The following is a 22762-nucleotide window of genomic DNA, read 5'->3' on the forward strand; positions in this document are numbered from 1 at the left end:
TTTTATACATTGCCACATGGTAAAGACAATGATCTACCTTGCTACCTTATTTTCCTCCAATTCAGAAGATGCTGCATTCAGGTACCATTAAAACAAACCATTGTTTCTTTTTATGGACACCTGCTGGGTATATCTGTGAATAAATCCACATTAAACCTTTCAGGTTCTTACTTGTAACCTTTTTGGAATTGAATTAACTCCCTTTCTCCATAAATTCAACTCTTCTGTTTGGACAAAGCAATAAATCAGCTAAAAAATCTGCTGGCAGTGGCAATGACATAAACACAAAGTCCAAGGCAAAAAAAAAAGACTTGTGTGTTTAGTTATAACAACACTGCGTTTAACCTTTTCAATTATGCATTCAGCAGCAGCATGAGGGACACAGTAAGTATCTGGTTTTTAACTGTGTTGCTTCCCTCTGGCTCTACAATGATGTTTCTTCCTTCCAACACAATGGAGGAAGAAGCCGAAGCTGTAATTAGGTAATATATTTGGTTGATCAGTTAGGGCTTAAATGAAAGTGGCTGTGGGTGCCTGCAGCACTGGTGTGTGTGCATCATACATGTGACTATGGCTGCACACAGTACATTAAAATATATTGGAGGAATGGATTGAGGAAGTGATGAAAGTGGGGGGTGCATGCTTTGGTGCATGGCCTAGTTGGACATGAGCAGGATGGATGTGGGGTCGAAAGGACACAGCAAGATAGATAGATAGATAGATAGATAGATAGATAGATAGATAGATAGATAGATAGATAGATGGAGAGGTGTACTCACATTCCAGGTGTTTTTTCTTTGGAGCCGTCTGTTCATGTGTGGTGGATTTACACACAGCTCGGGAGACCTCGGACCCCGTCAGGCTGTACTGAGCCGCGGCGATGCGGTCCGTCAGCGTCTGCCCCGACATCTTCTCTCCGAGCTCGACTAACACCAAGCGTCCAATATGGTCCTACCCCCCCACGCCGAAAAGAGCGACCAGGCTCAGTAATCCCAGGTGCCCTCGAAAACACCACAGAAACACAATACTAGGAGAGAAATAGTGGGACACACTTTTTGTTTAAAGAACTGCGATTGATTTGAGTTGCATAACAGCTGGAAGTGTCTGATTCCCACTCAGTTCTGTTGGATCTGCATGCGTTTCTGGAACAATCATGAACGGACTTTGATTTCCTGAAGGCCAGTATCCTTCAATACTTATAGTCTATGTACTAAAAGAAGCCAAATCATCCAACAGAACAATCCAGGTTATAATTCTCCTTCTATTTTCGATGGATGTCTTACTGTTCCGTTGTCGTGAGACTGAAGCGTCCTCTCCGGATGATGCTCGTCGCTGCCTCTCCCCCTCCTCCTCCCTGTCTTCCTTCCTTCAGCCTCCTGGATAATCCTCACTACAACCACAACCACATCCACCAGCAGCAGCAGCAGCAGCAGCAGCTCAGTCCTTGTGTGTTAGCGGGGCGTGCAGGGAAACATCAGGCCCTGGAAAGCATCACCACCCCCCACCATCCAGTGAAGCGGTTGTTGTCTCTCCTTCTCCGCCCCAGCTGCTGCGGCCCACCTTCAGCCTGCAAGCCCCGGAGAAAACGCGCTCGAAACCGGGTCTCTGGATGGCGGTGATTTCTGTGGATTTATTATTAATTTATTTATATTACTCACCATGCCCCACCCCCTCCTCCTCCTCTGAGTCATGTGACGCGTTGTTACCAACCCTGATGCTGCCTCTATTATCGCGAGAGCTGAGAAGAAGATGAGAAAAGCGGACAGGGCTGTAGATGCAGAGGGAAATAAAGGGTTAAATACAGCTACTCTACAGCCAAGCTTGATGCTCGTCATGCTGCTATCATACTATGAAGGTCATATGAAGCGTGCAGCTGCAGGGGATCACTGTTTTCTGTGGTCACGTGCTCTTTTATAATAAATAAAAAAAATGGCAGCCAATCAGGGCGCTTTCATGCCCCTGTCCATGGTGCTGATCCCCCCTGCTGTCCGATTACATTTATTCACTGTACTTACTGTAAGCCTAAAGCTGTGACATGGACATTTATTATTGTGCATTTCCCATTGTCCTATTCTTCTCTGATGAGTCCTTTTCTTTTTAACTGGGGCCTCCTTACTCATATTAAATCTATGCTCAACCGATGAATGCACAACGCCTTCGTTTAAATAAATGTCAGTGACTTAATGTAGGTGCTTTTTTAAATTTCCCGGAAAGAGCATCACATTAGAAATCTTTATTAAGTCACCTCGATATGGAATGGCACAGCATCTTTACTTTGTCCTCACCTGAAATGTTAAGTCATCAAAGCTGCTCCATATATACAAATAATTAAAATTAAATACAAGCTTTTGAAAAGTAAAATAATCATTATAAATACAAAAAAAATGTACAAACTATTGTCCCGTTTGTGTTCCCTATTTTTGTTCTATAATGTACATGATGAGGTTTCTCACTAGTGTTGATAAGTCGTGAGTTAATCACATGTGTGTCCCTTTGTGAACCCTCACGTCTTGATGAGACCCTCTAAAAAGTCTTTTTCCACCATCTCCTCAATGTTCTGTCGGGCCCGACTCCAGAAGACTTTCTGGCTCTCTAGTTTGTGGCCCTCTTTATGGCCGGGGAAAGAAGCATCTGTGAGGTTGTGGGAGTAGGCGGTGCCTGAGCGACTGCTGGCCTTGCTGCTGAAGACCTGGCTAAGCAGGTTGAAGAAAGGTAGCAGCTGCTCCATGCTGCGGATAACGTAGAGGGTGAGCATGAGGTGACCTGGCTCCCAGGACAGGGTTCGAGTGGAACAGTCCTCCTCTGGGTTTTTCTATGACAGAAGAGAAGAAAAGTGACAATTTACTGAAATAGAAAATGTATGTGCCACCACGAAACAAGCTAAAACGTAGGTTTTAATGAGTGTCTTCAGAAACATATGACAATATTTTGTCTCCATCATTTAATAACCATGTATAGACGTACTGTACCTTGGCTCGTTTTCTCAGGAGTTTGACCAGTCGGACCACGTAAGGCTTAAACTCTCTCTGATGAGTCCCCTGCCGCCTGACTTCCAACCCTGAATCATCTGAAGCCTCTGGAATGAAGGCCCAGCGGTACCTGTAAAAAGGGAGCACTCACTCAGAAACTCACTTACTCACATGTCTGTTTATATTCACTCTCTAACCTTCTGCTACTACTGCCGCAGTCACCCTTATCAATATATAACGGAACATATATAGAGACACAAATGACCTCCCTTAACAAACTATTGTAATTAATCTCAGTTACCTATTGCACAGTCTGGCTGTACTTACATCTGAAATTGAGGCAGGCTCTCTGGAGGCAAGGCCAGGGCCAGATCCAGGAGCTTGCAGGCAGAGAGATAGAGGTTGAGCCACCGCTGGCTGTTGTAGGAGGTGGAGAAGCCATTTCCTCCAGAGTAGGTGGTCTCCAAACCAGCTACAGATGGCCCTGATGTCCTGGAGATGAAGAGAGAGGATGACTCATTGATGGAAAACAAGAATAAAATGTTAATCATGATAAAATGTCACTGCTGTCATCTAAACCAGTCAGATAACATACCTTGATATGTCCTCATCTGCTGTTAGCTCCTGCTCCATCAGTAGAAACACTTGAACCTAGAAAGTGTTTATGTGGGTGTTAACTAGTGTAATGAAAAAATGACACAAACACGAGTGCCAAGAAAGAGACGACAATAGAAGGAAGCTGCTGTGTAAGCAGTGCTCACCAGCTCAGTGATCATGGTGGGCCACAGTGACGTGAGGTGTTGAGGTGACATGCGCAGCAGCAGCACTCTGAAGAACAGGAACACCTGAGCATGAAGGATGGGCACCTGAGGCAGACGCAGGCTCTCCACCAGACGCTCTGAATACACACACACATAAAATGATGAACTTTTTCAGTGTGCTGTTATTATTATAACATGCAGAGCTCTACTGGGGTGTAGCACCATGTCAATGTGTGTTGAGCACTATGAAATCGCGAATCCCAGGGCATTAATGCCATCTGTGTAGAAATACACATCTTGCAGAACCATAATTTGGTCTGTCTGGCATATTTGGTGGACGTGTATGTGTGTGTTCACCTTGTATGTCTGGCAGGTATTTCTGGTACTGGTCAACTTCACTGCTGTAGATAGTAAAGGCCAGGCGTTTTAGCAGCATGGCCCTCTGCTCCAGCTCAGCGTCTCTGTTGGTGAACAGACTCAGAGAGCTGCTCTGGGCTACAGCCACCCGGGCTACAGAGAAACACACAGTTGTTATTACACACAGTCTTTTACCCTTTAGTATCTATATCACAATAACACTTTTTACAGTTGAGTGGGCTGCAAACTTAATCTGAATGGAATTAAAAGACTTTGGTGGATGCAGGTCTAATTTGGGCTGAGATTATGTATGAAAAGACTCAAGAGCTCATTCAGTGTCAAAAAAAAATAATGTGAGAAATGGTCTGTGAACAAAAACAGAGGTAAAAAGGCTAAACTGCTTCTTAAATGACAATGATGTAGCTTACTCATGAGGTCTCTGAATGTGGTCTTATCATGAGTCATCAAGTGGTCAATGATGGCTCTCCAGCTGAAACGTAAGAAAATTATATAAGAGTGATATCTCATAAACATAAACTGGCAAATTAACAAACACAACCTTCAAATATTTGCTTACAACATAACCCTTTAATAGTTATTTTATTTTCTTCTGTTGTGCAAAAAGCACCTGCAGCTGTTCCTACTTCCTTTTGCAAAACACGTTCCTCCACATACAGTGAAGTTTCTTCTTCTACTTACTGACTGACACAGGAAGAGTCCATCTGGAAGAAGGTGTGGTCCATAAACAGGTCGAAAGCCTCCTTCTTCCAGGCACGGCGGGTGTACTGGTACCCACTAAGACTGCTCAACAGTTGGATACAAGCCCGGTAGCTGGGGGCGTTGTGAGCACTGCCAGGAGAAACAGTACACTTTCTTGTAAAATATGCATACACTCAAGCTTTAGCTCATTTTTATTACGCATCAATTTCTTTATTCTTTTGACATTTTAAAATGGTTCACTTTGATATTTTAAGGTAAAACCATTCCAGAGACACAAAGAGGCTCATCCACACCTGTGGTTGCGGAGGTAGGGCACGACATAGTGCATGATATTAACCAGCAGTGGGATGACCTTCTCCTTCTCGTCACTGTAGAACACCATGTCTAACAGATGAGCCAGCACCTGACAAACAAACCCAGGATTCATTAAGTCAGACTTACATCATGTGGTTTTAGGAAATTTGACAGCAGTATGTCAGAAGTAAAAAAATAGAGATTAATCTTAATCTTAATATCAGGCTTAATACTGTGCTACTGTGACTGGAACACTAGTGCACCAGAAAACAGCTGACAGCCTGTATTGCACCTGATATACAGCCTAATACAAACAAATTAATCTATAAACTGCAACATCAGTGAATCAGCAGCTGCATAATTAGCTAAGTTAGCAGACAAGATGGAAGGAAGTGGCCCGTGCATCCAATTGTCCACTCCCTTCACAGCACAACATACCACAGATGGATTTATTGGTTCTCTAATAATGACAGAGGAGGTGGGGAGGTGGTCGTAAATCAGCTCAGCTGGAGTGTGTTAGTTTACTGCAGGGCTGTGCTTGATAGCAACAGGACTAAACATTGCTGGTAAGGGAGCAGCTTGAGGGATTAATGAAGACAAACAATGAGACTGACTGGGAGAGCCGCAGACCGATGGGCTGAGAAACAACAGCTGAGCAGGTTTATTTCAAACAGTCACACACAGGTGCGTTACCTCGGCCAACAGTGTGAGGGCATGAACACTGTACACTGATGGAGTGAAGCTGGAGGCCTCCATCACTGTGAGCATTAAATCTACAAAACACACAGCACATCACATTAGCAATCACTACATTGCAAATCACTAAAATACAATAATGCTGAAGCATCTGAAATTTATTCCGATTTCACATGCGTTTTTAGAGCAGCTATCTCCATTTGAACAGAGAGATCCAAAGGCTCTGCCTGACCTTTGTTACACCTAGATTTAGTGTGTAATATAAAACAGGACTTTAGCTGGATTACACTAATCTCTGACAATGCTACAATGTTTTGACTGTTAAATGGCCCATGTGGGCATCTGTTAGCCACCAAACATTTTGGCTATTAGGTCTATTTGTGAGTTTGTGAACACAATCTGTTTTCACACATCAGAAACCACTTGTTTCAGATGCACAGCATAAAACAGGGCCAGGCGAGTTAGGTCTAAACACACATTAGTGACAAGCAAGTCTCACACTCTTTATGCAGTAAGTTACCTTCAACATCAGCTTCCAGACTGGTTCCATCTACAACTATCTGAGGTGAAGCCTTCACTTCCAAGTTTCTCCTCAGCCATGTTGTTTGCTCCAAAGAGGATCCTGCAATCGTGCCAATGGCCTCCACCACTTTATGGGTCACATCCTGAGCACACAAGTAAACATAATCTGAGATTGCAGACTATATAGCATATTAATCAAAACACATACATCACATAAACATAATACATAAAAGAAAAAAGTTAGATCTAACTACCTGCAAGTCTCTCTGGTCCTTCTTACTCTCCAGATTGGGGTTCTTCAAAATGAACTCATTCAGAACTCTAAAGCGGAGACCGACAGAAGAGTCATGAAACAATTGAAAAATTCCACTGTGAAGGTGGATAAGGACCTAGTGTCTGTCTATTTTGTGAGGGCAAAAAGACTGCAGGTCAATATCTATCAAGGAAAAGTAACTAACCCCAGTATGAGAAACTGTCCTGGGGCAGGCAGACCTAACTGTACAGAGTCCTTCAGCAGCGCCAGCAGAGACGGCCAGCTGTCAACCAAACTAGAAACTGGTATCCTACAACAAACAGAGGGCATTTAAAGAAAGAAGCAATGCTATCTTTTATCTTAAATAGTATAAGTAATAATTACGTAGCCTAAATTGGCATTTGAAAATGTACTCACCTCTGTACATAAGCGTAGAAGAACTGCAGCATGCAGACCTCCAAAGAGAGGTGCTTCTGTCAACCATTGAAAAAATATATATATCAATGTAGGGAGTTAGGTTGGGCAGAAATGCTCTTGTAACAAAAGAGAAAAAAAGGTACAAAGAAAAAAAGATGAAATCATTTATTTTAATGGACTTAAACGTTCAGCAACACCAACCTTATCCTTTGCAATGGCAGGTGGCTGTTTCAGGACCTCTTTGACTGTCTGCATTACAGTCTCTGTGCGCATGGCGCTCACTGAACGAACTAGCTCAACCAGCAGCAGCTGCTCTTCACTGGCAATGGGAATCACCTGAAAGACAAAGTTTCACTCAATAGGCAAAACACAATTTAAAGAGCACACTCAAAATGACTTCTATTAAAGGTAATGCAATGTCAGTGACACTGTAAACAAAATGTGTTACTCTTAACGCATTTTACTCATTTGTAGAATGACCATGCTCTCCACAGAAGACATCAAGGCAATAACACATCAAAACACTAAAAGTGAGTATGAACTTTTTGGTACCTTATTTCTAACTGGTGTCTTGACCTGCTTCCTCTCATTCCAAACATAGGCAATTGCTGCCATGAAATGAGCCCCGTGGTTCATGGAGATTGGACCTAGCAGTTCCAAGATCTGCTGACGGAGGTTCTGGAGGTCCAAAAATCAGCAAAGAAGTCGTATTGTAACTTTATAACTATATGTGAATATATTGTTTACATTTTGCCTTGTGAAATATTATTTAGCCTTCAGCCTAAACACACTGACTGGCATAGATCACCATTTCATCTCTTATCATATCAAAACCTAATGTACCTTAGTGGAGCCCAGATTAATGTTGGAAGTGGATGCAGCAGAGGCAACAGCTGGCTTGTCAGAGTTGTCAGCTTGATGGAGGACACTCCACAGCAGGGTGACAGAAGACATAATGGTGTGGAGGATAGACAGGATTCCTGAGCGTGCCTCAGCCAAGTGTTTCTGGTCAACACTCACTTGTAACTGAACAGCAGAATAGACACTTAGTGCTGGTGCTGCTTTCTGGTTAAGCAATATTATTATTAGTAAAAAAAGAAATTATATAACATATCATAGGATACAGTATATTATCCTTGGAGCAAAAGCATGTCCACAATGCAACCAATGAGGCAGTCAGAATTGTGTATAATGGCTATGAATGTTCACTGAGATGCAAAATTACAATCTGCTGCAGTCGTTTGCAGCATGATGCCCTCACCTGGTGGTACTGGGAAGTGGGATCCAGCAGGCAGTAATGGATGATGGCTGTCACCCCCTCCAGCACAGTCAGAATCAGGTCAGGAGGAATACAGAGAGCCATCCACTGTGGTCTTGGAGACAGAGAGAAGATATTTTTTAAATACATCAGTTTGAGCTAAAGACGATAAAGAATATCTTCCAATGTGTCACACAAATATGAAATGAAAAAAAAGAAAAGAAAATTATTATTATTTTTTTCACATCAGGTAGAAGAATGCTGCACATCATTACATTTGATGGTCAACGGTGCCATCTTGTGACCAACCCCTGGCATTTCATTTTATTGCACTAATCAGTCAGTATGTGATGTTAATAAGATCTATTGAGAGAATAATACCTGGTGTCAGTTATCCCACTCTCATAGCGGTACTGTTGGAGAAGATTATCCAGGTTCCTGCACAGCTGCAGAGTGACTGAGGCCACCACCCTCCTCAAAACCCGCCCCATGTAAGGCAGAGTGGCTGTGATGAGTCCTATCCACTGAGGATGCATCTTACATGCGTGGTGCTGATGCAAGGCCCTGATCACTGCACACAGGAACATACCCTGTGCTGTGATGGGCTGTCCGTGGAGATACTGTAGTGATGTCATAGGCTGCTGAGGGTTTACATGTTCCACTTCCCCACCAAGGATTTCAAACCCCGTTCCAGCACTGCCTCCTGTCCCTCCACCTCCTGCCCCTCCTCCCACAGTTCCTCCTTCACCTCCTTCATCAGCTGGCACCAGCACCCTGTGCTCAAGTACAACCAAACTCTGCAGCAGTCTGAGCAACTGGGACTGGACTGCGCTACAACTGTCTATCTGATCCTCTGACAAGTTGATAACACTGTCCTCTGAGAGACCTTCCTCCACCGTGGCTATGTTGACCCCTGCCATCCGCTGATCATGCCACTTCTGGGCACTGAATATGGAAGAGAGGAGGCAATGGAGAACGACTTTTTGAACTTTGCACTTTGAAAGGACATCACTGATGAAACTAGCAAAGCCTTTAGCTGAGCCACCTGTGACTTTGGCTAGCTCGCTGAAAAGGAGAGTTAAGACTTCCACACTGGTCAGCTGCATGGCCCGGTTCCCTGCCAAGTCCTGAGAGCCTGCTGCTACATGGGCTGAGTAATAACTTCTTAGGAAATAAAGACAGAGGGAGATGATGATCTCTAGGTACATGGCGCTGCGGAATGAATGGGAGTGGGAGTCCTGGGGAATGGGGCAGTAAAAATCTTTGCCCATGACAGAGATTCTGTGACGTGCCAGGAGGTTTTGAAGCAGTGAGAGCTGTGGGGTGTAGGTGTTGTTGATGCTGGTAGTGGAAATAGCACTTACAAACCCTGAGGGAGCGGCTCTTAGCATTGCTGCAATGGCTGACAGGGCGTGGAGGGCCCGGGAAGAGTCGTACAGCTGGAGGTAGAGTAAGACATGCTGGTAGAGAGGGTGAATGTTGAAACGAGGTGGAGCAGAGGAGGATGTCCGTCCTGTGACACTGACACCCCCAATAGTCACTCCAGAGGCACCACTAGGTGAGCCAGTGTCACTTTCAATCTCTGACACCTCACCTTCCCCACAGCTGTACCAGTTCTCTAGATCCAGGCTGTCCCCGAAGAAAATACTGGGTGGACGAAGTTTATCAGCTTGATTTGCAGCCTTTCTCTGCCTCTCCTCTTCTTTCCTCTTAGTCTTCTTAATCTTGGGCTTTGCCCCTGGAGATTTGTCAGCCAGCTTCTCCATGATCTTCCCTTTAAGGCTGAGCTGGGTGCTGCTATGGCTACGCTTGCGGGCCTGAGGGTCATCCACCTGCAAGTTGTGATCTGGGGTTGCTGGGTCGGAACTGTCTGGTAATGTAACGATTGAAGGTGATGAACTATGGCGGGTGATGCCCTCTTTATGCTGTCCATCTGCTGACCTGTCAGCGGATGTGACAGAGAGGAACTCCAATGTGCCACCAGCTAACATCTCTGGCAGAGTCTGGTGATTGGAGAGCTGAGGAGGGCCTGAGTCCAGACGGGGACCAGTGGAGTTATCAGAAGACGTGCTGTCAGTGTCCGTCTGAGGCCAGTTTTCAGGGGGTGACAAGACTTCAAGGGATCCCTCATCTACTAAATTCAGAACTCTGTCAATGAGCTCTTTTATAACACAGGATACAACATCCTCTAAAGAGTCCTCAGATATGTCATCTGATGAACCAGGTTGACGGTCTGAACCATTTACTGCGCTGCTGACCCCTTCTGGTTCCTCAAAGCTGCCATTTTCCAGGGTAGATGAGTGAGAACCGCTGGACTCTGAGCTGTGGGGCTCCCCCTGTTGGTCAACAGGCTGATATTCACCCACTAACTGCAAGTTCTCACTGCTCAGGCTTAGTATGGACAGACTGTCACTCAAGGGATTGACAGTCAGACAGAAGGGCTCCATATCCCCTATCCCCAGCCCTCTGAGGTGGTCCTGTCCAACTCTTTCACCATGAATCTGACTGAAGTCTAATGAAAGGAAAGAAAGAGGAAAATAGAAATGTTCACATGAAGTGCCAGATCGTTCTGTCAACAAAAAAGGTTAAGTGGATATTGCTCACTGTCTGAGAAGCCAGAGTCTCTGGTGTAGATGTGTTCTGAAGGTTCCTGCTCAGGTGGTTCAGGGACCTGGGTCCAGTGGCGCTGCACCTGTACTCTCTGAATAGAGACTCTGTGCGTCTTCGGGTGAAGCAGAAGGAGAAGAAGAGGTTCCAGAACTCGGGCAATATCATGCCTCTGAAGGACCTGATTCAGCCATGCTCGGCCAACTGCACTGGTACATGGATCCCAATAACTCAGACTGTCCAGCATGATGAAAAGAGATCTGATGGACAAAGTGAGAAGAAATGAAGAGATGTGAGAAGGAGAGTGTGGATAACAGAAAGTTAAAGGGGAAATACAACTTTGAAATTAATCAACACCATTTCAATCTGTTCAACAGATTCAAACCTACCTGTCAAATGTGCGACTAAAAGGAGAAGACTTGGTGATGTTCAAATCCCGGGTTAAATGCCACAGCACAGAGAACTTTACATGTGCCTCCAGTCGAATTCTCTGAAAGAAAAAGGCACTTCAGTAAGGATGTCTCAGGTTGCATTTGTATCTCATTGTGCATCCCATCTACTGACCTTGTCCCTGTGCATGAGTTGCTGACTGATGACATCTTCACATATGCTGGAAGAAGGAACCAGGTTGTGCAGCTGGTAAAAGAGCTCCACACTGCGTTGGTGGTGCTGAGGTGTTCTTTCACACAGTTGGTCCCACAAAATCAGAGCCACACTCTGAGCAAAGGAACAGAGATCAGAAACAGGCTCAAAAGTGTCAAATAATTAGCCCAGCAATATATTCAGCCAACAGCCAAAAAAGAGGCCTCTACCTTAAAGAAATTTGTCTTGTCAGCGATGTACTTTAGGATTCCCTGAGTGAGTGGTGGCCTAATAACCACAGCCACTCGACCCTGGCTGGGACTCATGGGCTGGGTGGACTCAGTGTTGCCACCAGATGCCACACTTTCAGCAGTCACCATGGCTACGGACTGGGTAAGTCCTACTAGGTCCATGACGAGGGAGATGGCAACGCCCTGCAGGCTGAAGTAACTGGCCAGGCAGCAGGCATCCATCAGTCTCTGCAGCCACAATGGCAGCCGGACCTGCTCACTGTCTGTATGTATGCAAAGGAAATATAAAGCATCTTGTATTTAGAACATTTATATAGTATTGAAGTGCATGCAGGTCCACAAACACCCACTATCTGCAAATCATGATTAGGCAGCAATTGTGTACACACAAGCCCTTTGTTAAATAAAAAGATTGTGTGTTTGTTTTGGCACTTACCGAACTGCTCTTCCTGTGTGGGAGAGGACTTCAGGTTGCCCTCTGCTATATAAACAGGGAAACTGGAGCATTCTAAGAAGAGCTGGCAGGCAGCAGTAAAAGCAGCAACACACTCTGAACACAGCTCTGTGTGATCACCATGCTGGAAGCCCTCTGATACCAGGGGCCCTGCATGCATGACCTCACCCCTTTGACCTTCACTTTTATCCATCTGTCCAGGGATGATGTATAATGTGATAAGACGGGAGAGAAACTGCTGAAAGTGCTCCAGGCAACACTGCATAACTGGTTTGTCCAGCGGCTTGGTCTGGCATGGGCCTGAGGAGCGACGGCCTGTTTTGGGAGCAGGGTGGGGATGAGGGGATTGCTCTGTTTCTTTATCATCTCCCTGGTACTGGACAAAGTCTGTGAAGCCACTTTCAGAAGAACGGCTGCTGGAAGGATTCTCCCCATCCTCAAATGCTTCCCCAGTGCATGCTACCTCCAGAGTAGAAGAGTGGATCTATCAAGCCAAGAGTAAAAGACAAAAGGGGGACAAGTTAATCCATACACTGAAAATATATGCAGGCACTATTGTGGTAACTACAGCAATCTTTGGATTGGGACTACAAAAAGGATGCATCATTTACAGGAAGGGCTTGCACTAGACAACAACAATTTATTAATGCTGTGTGCTCCATAGAACTTCTTGCTGTAAATATTTACACCAACACTGCATATGCAGACAATCTGAAATTTAAAAAAATATATAGATATATACAGTATATTTAGATTTTATCCATATCTGTCATGTCCTACGATCATGTCTGTGATGTATCCTGTCTGTACTCTGTCTCTGACCACACACATAATGTCATCACAACACTACACTGATATTTACATAGTTATTCTAAATACATGTGGTCTGGCCTGGGGTACTCTGAAACGTACAGGGTAGTCTATTACTGCAGCCAACTGACAGAAGTAAGTTCTGACAAGTCTTTGTCCCAGTCATCCTTTGGGGTCCTGTGGGCTTTATAGAATTCATTTTGTTTGAGGCAGCATGCACATACTCTAGCCTGGACTCAGATGGTGTTAGTTGTGATGTTCTTATATGCCCCTCGGGGTGGGGGTGGGAGCATTACAGTATTCAGTGGCTGTATGATGTTTTCCACTCAGATGGATGCAGCACACCCTGGAGGCATCTCAGTCTAGCTTACTTCCTCAGAAAAAAAACAAGCTGGGCTCAGCTGTTGGGTAACCATCTTCTATCTTTCTACTTGGACTCTCTTCTGGCCCACAAGGGTCTACCTCAATACATTCTGCCCCTATCCATCTCTGGGCAGAGGACTGACTGAACTTTCAATCATGCCTCACTGAGCTCTTTCCCTTAAACAACCAGGTTTTTGGACTGGGACCAGGAGCACCAGGACAGCCAAATGAAGCATTTGTTCTGAACAAGTCTTCAAATGCCTTGTGTCAGGGGAGTGGAATGGCAGAGCCACCCAGCCAACAGCAGTACAGGCTGGCAGAAAGCAACAAGAGGCCCTGTTCAGGGACCAGGACACACCATCAGAGCATAAACTGATGGAGTTTTGGGCAATAACTTGTAGGGGAAGTGGGTCAAGAAGATCAAACTAGGATTTGATCTCTCCATGGCAGTCAGAGGGCCTATGTTTTTTGAAAGGTTTTAAAGGATCAGAGGCAGATCAAAATGATCAGGTTAGCGTACTGTTCAGGGATAATTAAGTAAATTGAAACACAAACTTATATGTTTCTGATCAAAAACAGAAGTATCATTTTACCCATTTTTAAATATTATCCTCACCTGTCTTTCCTCTGCGTCTCTGCTTTTGTCCCTTGTTGAGTTTGAGGGGTTGCTGGTAGAGTTAGAGAGGTTCTGAGCTTGGGGGCCCGCTGGCAGGGCTAGAGGGGACACCAATGGAGGCTGCACTTTGCTGAGGATCTTGGAGCAGAGACGAAGACAGTGGGTGAGCTCCCCAAGGCCTAGGGTCTGCAGATGACATGTCAGAGCCGCCACCATCCGCAACAACAGCTGAGGGAGATGCTCTGTTTGGATCTCTATGTACGTCTCCTGAAAATGTCGCAAAACAAAATTGAGGAATTACTGGGCATTTTGAAGCAGGTGAAACTGACATAAGGTTGTTACCTAAACCTGATGCTGGGATGCCTTTCTATAACTGATGATGAACAGTGCTTGTCGGTGATCTGTTTTTCAATCTCTTCTACCCCTGGTTGTCAAAGAGAAAATTCTAACCACTAAAAGAATCCATGACTTTTTTTTTCCTCAAGATGATGTTTTCTAGCTCTTTTTGGGCAACTGTGAATGGGCTCATCTGAACTGGTATATTATTTCTGTTCATTATTCATTTAAATATTATATTAATTATACTAGACCTATGGATGGATAGATTACAATGTAATTTAATCAACAAGCATAAGACATTTTTATGGAACAAAGAAAGCAGAAATACATTTTAAAATGATAAAATAAGCATTGAATCATGAAGTAACTTAAAATGGTCATATTTCTTTCAAATATGTGAGCACTGCAGTAGCATATAACTGCATGCATGCTTAGCAAAAACACATACACACTGGGCAGAGATTTCATTTTCACAAGATCCACACCAGACAGCCAAAGTCAGTTTTCACCACGTCCCTGTTAATCCCTTGGGATCATGTTCTTTTTCGGCATTAAAAGATGACAAGTCAGTCATTCTGAAATGATCACTCAAAGCAGGGAAGAAACAAAGATGGCCTGAGGGATGTTGGCAGGACATTGCAGAAATGTTATCGTAGCCTCAGTGAAGCAGAGTGAGGTGAAAAAGCAGGAAAGAGCAGTACTTTACCTGGCAGATTACCCTCATGCTTCTAGTGGGCTTCAGGGAGAAAGAGCAGATAGATTGAACAGACAGGAGCAAGCAGAGCACAGGCCACACAACTTTGTTTGCAGGCACACACACAAGCACACACCCACCCACCCACACACACACAAACACACAAGCCTTTAAACAAGGTAATATAAGAGTGAGGGATTTCCAAACTATTCAGATTGGAAATACAGTCTATACAAGCACATTTCTAAAAAGATGCAAACAATATTTAGGCAGGGAAGACACAGGGTTTTCTAACCTGTGTAGAGACTGTACACATAATAACACACAGAATAGACAGGAGGAACACACACAGACCCTAATGGTGGCCATAACATCCCAGGACTGGACTTAGAAGAAAAGTTGAACGACAATTGTGACAACATGGATGTCAAATTGTATGTTTAAGTGTAAGGTTTTAGGGATGGAACACATTGGATTTGAGAAGGTGGTGTGTGACCCAGAAGGGAGTGAGACTGAAAGCTCAAGCAGGAGTGACAAAGGACTATAAGAGACAGAAGTAAGGGAAACGTGGAAGATAGAAGCAAAACCAAAGAAAAGTTAAACCAAAAAAAAGGAACCCCACAAGGAAACAGATATAAAACAAGATAGAAGTATAGAAAAAAAAGGAGGACCAGCACAGCAGTGATGCCACAAGAAGAGGTAAGTGCTGGAGATACTGGACAATAATAACTACTTTTGAGAGAACAGAGGAGCACTGCTGGCACCCTACACAACTCTCACGTCTCATGTCATCATATATAGCTTTAGCACATAGTGCATTATTATTCAGTAAAATATAAGAGAGTGCACTTATGTGTGTAGCCCTAACTGTTAGTATAGCAGACAGATTTGATATCAACAACAGTGTAATTTCATTGGCACTGGTGCAGACCAATATCCAATTTCTGGCTTGTGACATCCCTGATACAAAAATAGACAAAGACCGGAAATGAAAACTTGTAAAGGACCAAAAACACAGAAAGATAAATGACTGTAGTAAGAACAGTGAGATGGGAAAGGAACAAGTTTAATAGTATAGTGGAGAAAAGACAATGGAATAAAGATGGAAAACATGTAGAGAAAGAGAACAAGGAAAAGGCTGGAAAGAAAGAAAGAAAGAAAGAAAGAAAGAAAGAAAGAAAGAAAGAAAGAAAGAAAGAAAGAAAGACTTACCAAGGACACAATATCGAGAAGAAAATCAACCAGCTGGCAGAATTCCACCAAGGACAGCTCAGGTGGATATAAGCTACCGGCATGCCGTGCTGCCTGTGTGTTGTTGTTCACCGTTCTCCTGCAATGGATAAATATTTAATTGTTGTTCACATACATACATGTTTGGGTATATATTGTGCCTAAAATGTTGCCTTGACTACAAATGTACACAATCATTATAACAGACAGACCTGCAGCACTCCTCAAACCATCGGGCAATGTAGTCCCACATGTAGTATGGCTCAAATGAGTTGAACAGGAGATTAGCTGTTTTGATCAGCTCTGCCGTCTTCTTGTTCTCTCGTAGTTTACTAGGAAAGAGAGCAAAATTACTATTATGATATTCATGTTCCTCAAGCACAATACAGTGGGCCAATAATAACATGTATGTACTCTCATTACATGGTCTGTCTCTCAATATATCTCCAGTTTAAACAGCACAGGAAATGAAATTGTGGATAGGACTGACCTGCTGAGGTGTGTGTGATCCTTGCTGAATGGACTCTGGTTTTGGAGGTCCAACTCTGTTTTGCACTGTGTGTGAAGAGTCCGAAACACCTCAATCAGAACATCCTCTAGAATGGCCGGCCCTAAAGAGACAGAGGATCAATCCACGTTCAGATTAAGTGACGAGTTACTTTGTATGACATAAATGCTGTTACCACCCTGACTGAACTGTCAGCGTCTATATATTGACAAAGTGGTTACCAAGCTCTGGTTTGTCTAGCAGACTGATCAGGATGCGAAATGGCTTGAGGTCGTGCATGAGAACGCTCTCTTCTTCTCCACCTCGGGCCTTTCCTTGCAAGATCCCCACCATTGCCTAAAAAAACACAATAAGAGGCACACAAACACCTCCATTACAGTAAAGAACTACAGCAAACTAGCATATCCACTAACTCGAGTCCCTTTGATAGAGTGAATGTCCATTTATTTGCATTTCATCTTTTTTATTTTATTTTATTTTTTAATATTGGAGGAACCAATTTCATATTTTAATTTGTTTTTCACGCTTCGTTCACCACATAATTGGCTGAACCATGTCACAGACAGTCCCTGTAGTACTAACCTTCTCCCTGTGGAGGGAGCTTCAATAACTACTGTACTGAGCAGATGGCAAAGGTACAAAACAAAAATACTTTCAAAAACAAAACTTTCCCTGCTGGCTGCTCTCTCTGCCCTCTGTTCTAATATCTGTAACCAGAGCGAATCACGTGTCAAATGGAGCTCTTTTGAGTGCGATGGGACATATTACACAAGAATTGAAAACTGTATTCAAAGCACAAGCTGCTGCAAATAGGAGCAGGGTATACAGTATATGCCGGGCCCCAGGGGGGATGGATGAACTGAGTATCGCACAAAAGAGACCAAAGAAAGATCTCCCAAATTTAGGACAAACCCCAACCAACACATACTGCCCCCGCCCCACATGTAGTCATTTCCACTCTCAGGGGACATCATTCAGGGATTATTTTGGAAGCCACACATATATTTTCATTGGTGGCCTGAAAATGCAATTAGCGTGAAAACTCACCTGGACCAACATGTCCTTAGAGAAGGTGTTGAAGTAGTGACTAGCATGCTCCTCCGGGTTGCTCTGCTGAGTGCTGCGGGGGCCTACAATTACCCCGTTGTTGTCAAAGCCTTTAAAAGAACAAACAGATAGTTAGTTTCACACTAACACATTTATATGTATCGTACATCTAGCATGCTCATGCACAAAGAAGACACAAAGCACTGGTCCAGAGTGGAATTGATGATGTTTGACTGATCATAGCTATGGCTTTTTAACTTGTAAAGATTTCAGCTATGCTTCAGTAAAGTACGTCTTCTTTACAGTTTAGAAATCTGATTCAGCTTGACACAGTTAAGGCCCATCTTTTAATCATGCTGATACTTACCATTACGTTCACCCGCAGTGTTGCAAACAAGAGAAAATAATTTAAGACAATACCCAAAGTAAATACAACCCTTGCATATGTAGTTAAAATGGGAAATATTAACAACTGCCAGTGTGTAAGCATATCACAAAACAGTGTGTTTCAAAAGATTGTAGATCATGATTCCTCCTATGATAAAAAGTCTTGTTAGACATAAATCTGGTCAGTAAACTGCTCATGATATAAATACTCTTGCATTCTCTTGTGGAAAAACTATGGAAAGTGGCACAATGTAGCAACCACCTTGCTAACTCTACTAAATTCTACAAATTACATGACGAAGAGAAGATCTTATACATTAGAGTGTCCATTGTGTTCTTGTGTATATTTCGTACCCAGCAGCCAGGCATAGAGTCTGCGATTCAGGGACATGTCTCTTCTCAAAACCACATGTAAAGCTGCTGACAGGATCCGGATCATATCAGGACGAGTTGCCTAAACGAAACAGACAAAATATTTTTAATACAAATAAACATATAGTACATACATATACACATACAGGCAGAGTGGAGCTGTCAGACAGGAGCATTGTCCCAGTTGTGACAATGTGCACAAATGTTTTGAGATGAAGGCTTTAACAAGCACCAGGCTGAGTCATCATCAAGCAGGCTGCCTAGAGGGCCCATCATGAACACACACATGAATATGCAAACACAAAAACACCTACATATCTGAAACAACATAAAAATATACATTAATACTGACTATCGATGTTAGATAGATAGATAGTCAGATGTATTGATTTAAAGACTGAAACACTTGTGCATCACTATCATGCTAATGATACCCAGACTTTCAGCTAATTCAGTTTCCCATACCTGGCTCATATGAAAGGGGAAACAGAAGAGGATCAGGTCCAGGGTGCTCCTCTGTACCAAAACACTGGAGTCCTGGACTGAGGTACTGACTGCCTCCACCTGGTGAGAACAGAATGAGATTATTATAAAGCCAGTCTATGTACCTAAAACATGATTCTGGCAACCTATTCAGACCAATCAAGAGACCCAATTTAAACTCATGCTGGTAGTTGATTTGCCTGGGTCTTCCTATCAATAAACGTGTTTTAGTTGCATGTGTTTTTCTTTTTCTTCTTTTTTTAACTTTGGAATCAATTTGCAGGAAAGGTGCAGTGAATTTTGTGAATATAACTGAAAATATCAGCAACTGGACCTTTGAATGTGTATTCAAAAGACAAGCAATGGTGTCATCCAGTATTTTTAACATGGATAGAGCATAGCGTACCATAAGCTCAATGTCATTTCCCATGACATAGAGTTGGTCCTCCATGGAGAGCTTGCGATTGAGGTGCAGCAGAACAAAGGACACCCCAGGGAGACGCACAGCAGGGCTCGTTAGGATGCTGCCCCACAAGGCACTGTAGAACGCCGACTGTTCCACGGCTGCAGCCACTTTCTCCAACAAAGTGTTGGTTCTATGGGAAACAGATAAGACACAGGCCTAAGGCTTAGTAAACTACAGCACTAAGTGTGCTTGGTGAAGGTAATCTATATAAACATAAACATAGACCAAAAGAAAGAAGCTACTCCTTGTAAAGCGGGGGCTTCTGAGAAATATATTTATTGATTTTTTCTATCCCTTATTTAGCCAGGAAGACATTGAAATATAATATCCCATCTACCAGGGAGCCATCTGAAGGGAAAATACATTGCTGAAGTTTAACATGATCTGAGAGAAACAAAATCTACTGAATGTACAACACCACAACCCAAGTAGTAAAACGTAGTTACCACAAAACTCAAATGTGTATTGCCTGTATTGAATAACATGTGAGACTGCAGCACCCTCTAAGGTCTGCTTCAGGTGGGATGAATAATTTTCCAAACGTTTCAGATAGTCCTTCTCAATATACTGAGGGGATAAATTCAATTTAACACATAATTATAGAACAGTCTGCTTGCTGTTTTCCAGTGGATTTGTTCTTATGTTCATCAAACAAACACAGTGGGTTTGAAAGGTCCAAATAGAAACAGAGGTCTCAGCCCATCTTTGAAATATTAATCTCACACTGAGGCATTTATCTCATGTATCATTCATATAATCTTCAATCAATTCCTTTCCACATTGTGCAATAAAATCCTCTTTCCAAATGGCCTAACCCACTTTATGATGCTTCTAAATGTCCTTTTCCTTCCTTATGACTTTACCTGTCATAGTACTCAGACCCCTCCTCCAGGCCCGGCAGCACACCAGTCAGCAGTCCCTGCAGGCCTGGTTTTAGAGTTTTTCCCAGTGGCAGGTAGTAGGTCTCATAGAGCCCCAGGAGCACAGGCTTCACAGACATGGCAGCATTGGAGAGTAGGGGGAAAAGTCCCGAGCTGCAGTAAAAGAGGAAGACATTGATATTAGGTCTGATATCAGCTGAATTGTTACCAGCTCCGTTTATGCACATTACCTGTAAAGAAAGAGGTCTTTAGCCAGCCTCTTGGGTCCTATGATCTTGAAGATGATCTCATAGGTCTCCAATGCCTTGCGGTGGACCCCACTGGGCAGAGCAGGATGGAGGCACTGGGCCAGCCGTTTGCCTATCGTCAGCTTCTTAGGAACCACCTGGTATTTTGCATTGTTCTGCAGAACCTTAGACCGGATGCAAGAATTTGTTAATAAGTAGTATGAAGACGGTCAGGGTGATAACTACAGCAATAAGAGTAATATAAGCTGTGGCCCACTTGATTCTCACCTTGTTGAGTTTGCCCAGTGCAGAGATAAGGTCGGCCCACTCGCTGGAGTACTCAAAGTTCTTGAGGGCTTTGTCCACAGCTGCCACATAGTTTCTGTACTTGGAGTCACTGAGCAGCTCCACTTCCTCTGCATTCATTCTCCTGGGTGGTTATTACGCTAATGTATGACACTAGCCACGTATATGTACATCACACCTGCAACATAGAGAAAACAGACAGAGATGAGATAATTATTAACAGAGGACTATGATACAAAAACACAGAACCTGGGTGGAGCTGGAGCCATTTTAATAGAGCCAAGTTGCATAATTTAGAAGTAACAAAGTCTGACAGTAGCAGCCATTATCATAATGTACTTTATATGTCTGCAAATAAAGCAAGACAAGTGACACACTGACTTAGACAATAAAAGTTTGGCGAAGAAGAGGAGTCATCTGCTGTCATTCCTACAATGTGACCATTCAGAAAAACAATTCTGAAAGGCACAGTGGCCGAGGAAACAATTTCTGTGGCCAGTGGACAAGAGTGAGTAATAAGCCTGTCTGCCAGTTAACATCACAAGACAGTGAAATAAATAACAGCCTTACAATAAAAAAGGCTCTTGTTGATGGCAGGGGTGTTGCTGCATTCATGCAGGTGAAAAGAGGCTATGCAAGTGCTGCTCCATTATATTATACAGGACATCAAACTGTTATAAACACCATAAACAACACTGAATTTGAATATTCACAGCTACTATGTTTCTAAATAACTCTGATGTCAGGTAGCATCACGCAAAGACTTTTTCACTGACACATGTTGACTTATCAGAGGAGGAGAGCTGGAACTAATGACATTAATGGTGACTCAGTTCCAATTTCAGTGTTTCAGGAAACCACATCAGTGAGCCTCATTACTCAGTACAGCCATTACTAATTAATGCTATCACCTGTGCTTCTTCTGTCATGTCAAAATGTGAAACAGCAGCACACACAGCTAGCTTGTGACAGCTGGTGTTCTGCTCTTTCTTAACATAACAAATGGAAGTATAGCTGTCAGGTGACAACAAAACACACCTGTCTCCTGCACAGGAATGCCATTACAGTATGTATACAAACGCTCTTCGTTTAGTGTAAACACGTTTGTGTAATATTCTGAAAAAATAATCCACACGTTCACATTATTTGTGAAGGCTGGGATGTTAGTATTTCACTAACATACCAGCTAACAGCTTCCTGTCACTAACTAGATGAGGTTATTTTAGCCATTACAGGTTGTATTACCATTGTTGGCGTTAAATTTCAAAAACGTTTAAAAAGCTTACCGTTTTGGGATATAGACAAGTCACTGTCATTCAATCATCAACCCGGTTCGATGATTAAAACCGGCTGACAACGTCAATATTTTAACTAGCTAGCTACTAGCCACTCTTAGTAGCTAGCAGGTTGTTTAAATGATGGGCCCGGCTCCGCTGTCACCAGGTAATACAAGTCAGTTCCCTTCTATAAGAAGGCTTTGGATGCAGACAACAGGAAATTATATTCTACATATTCTTATTTATCCAGGTCACGTCCTATAGTGCGTAAATAAACAACAGTGAGAGCATCAGTAGCTTCCAGTGCCAGAAATACAAAGCGACGCGATTGACAGTTCCCAGACTGCACTGCAGATTCCCTGTACGTCCGACCCAGAGCGTCCAACCCCCGGTCTTCCGCATGGACGTCTTCCGCCTCTCCGCTTTTTGTGACGTTACACCGAACGATCCCGGAAACGAGGTGCTTCGTCTTCAAAATAAAAACAGTTGATAAAAGCAATTTAACATGCCTACTTTAACTGATAATTAATTAATTGTGTTGTATTTTCCTAGAGCTGCTAGTTCCAGAAATGAGTGTACTTATTATCTGCAGCGCTATTATAACGCTTTCATTAA

The 22762-nt window shown here is 43.3% G+C and overlaps 2 protein-coding genes across 7 annotated transcripts in view; both read right to left on the reverse strand.

Moving 5' to 3' along the window:
- The window catches only part of snap91a (synaptosome associated protein 91a), a 30727-nt gene extending 29317 nt beyond the window's left edge, over window positions 1–1410 (reverse strand). For 4 of the 5 annotated variants that reach the window (XM_028424668.1, XM_028424671.1, XM_028424670.1 and 1 more), the window contains exon 1: window positions 780–1165. In XM_028424668.1, the coding sequence (XP_028280469.1) occupies window positions 780–909 (130 nt within the window). In that variant the 5' untranslated portion in view covers window positions 910–1165. Of the gene's footprint in view, window positions 1–779; window positions 1166–1283 lie in introns of those variants that run through there. The other variant, XM_028424667.1, reaches the window with a different exon arrangement.
- A 108-nt stretch (window positions 1411–1518) lies between these two features.
- On the reverse strand, window positions 1519–22532 carry dop1a (DOP1 leucine zipper like protein A). Of its 2 annotated transcripts, XM_028424665.1 has the most exons (39): window positions 22157–22532; window positions 20853–21048; window positions 20568–20749; window positions 20320–20490; window positions 19397–19586; window positions 18973–19071; window positions 18490–18589; window positions 17749–17858; window positions 16923–17037; window positions 16684–16804; window positions 16406–16525; window positions 16176–16293; window positions 13931–14197; window positions 12124–12625; window positions 11667–11950; window positions 11419–11571; window positions 11244–11344; window positions 10852–11114; window positions 8629–10759; window positions 8251–8362; window positions 7833–8015; window positions 7542–7667; window positions 7191–7325; window positions 6990–7045; window positions 6778–6882; window positions 6574–6640; window positions 6318–6462; window positions 5795–5874; window positions 5101–5210; window positions 4787–4936; window positions 4516–4577; window positions 4088–4240; window positions 3731–3867; window positions 3565–3620; window positions 3297–3461; window positions 2970–3099; window positions 2508–2812; window positions 1659–1738; window positions 1519–1567 (listed from the first exon to the last, which is right to left on the reverse strand). In XM_028424665.1, exons 2-39 carry the CDS (start codon window positions 20988–20990, stop codon window positions 1563–1565), a joined length of 7527 nt encoding a protein of 2508 aa, XP_028280466.1. In that variant the 5' UTR covers window positions 20991–21048; window positions 22157–22532; the 3' UTR covers window positions 1519–1562. The 2 variants fall into 2 exon arrangements, with proteins under 2 accessions (XP_028280466.1, XP_028280467.1); XM_028424666.1 differs by lacking the exons at window positions 1519–1567; window positions 1659–1738 and having other exon boundaries at window positions 2219–2812.
- Between the last annotated feature and the right edge of the window lie 230 nt (window positions 22533–22762).

This window comes from Parambassis ranga, chromosome 16, assembly GCF_900634625.1.
Source record: "Parambassis ranga chromosome 16, fParRan2.1, whole genome shotgun sequence".
Taxonomy (NCBI): domain Eukaryota; kingdom Metazoa; phylum Chordata; class Actinopteri; family Ambassidae; genus Parambassis; species Parambassis ranga.

What these genes read in the sequence shown, in the direction of transcription:
- dop1a (XM_028424665.1), bottom strand. Translation starts at nt 20,990, where the DNA reads ATGAATGCAGAGGAAGTGGAGCTGCTCAGTGACTCCAAGTACAGAAAC. An exon ending in GGGTCTGAGTACTATGACAG is followed by an intron (nt 19,587 to 20,319) that starts GTAAAGTCATAA and finishes TGTTTCCCATAG; the next exon opens with AACCAACACTTTGTTGGAGA. An exon ending in TTAATCTGGGCTCCACTAAG is followed by an intron (nt 7,668 to 7,832) that starts GTACATTAGGTT and finishes TTGGACCTCCAG; the next exon opens with AACCTCCGTCAGCAGATCTT.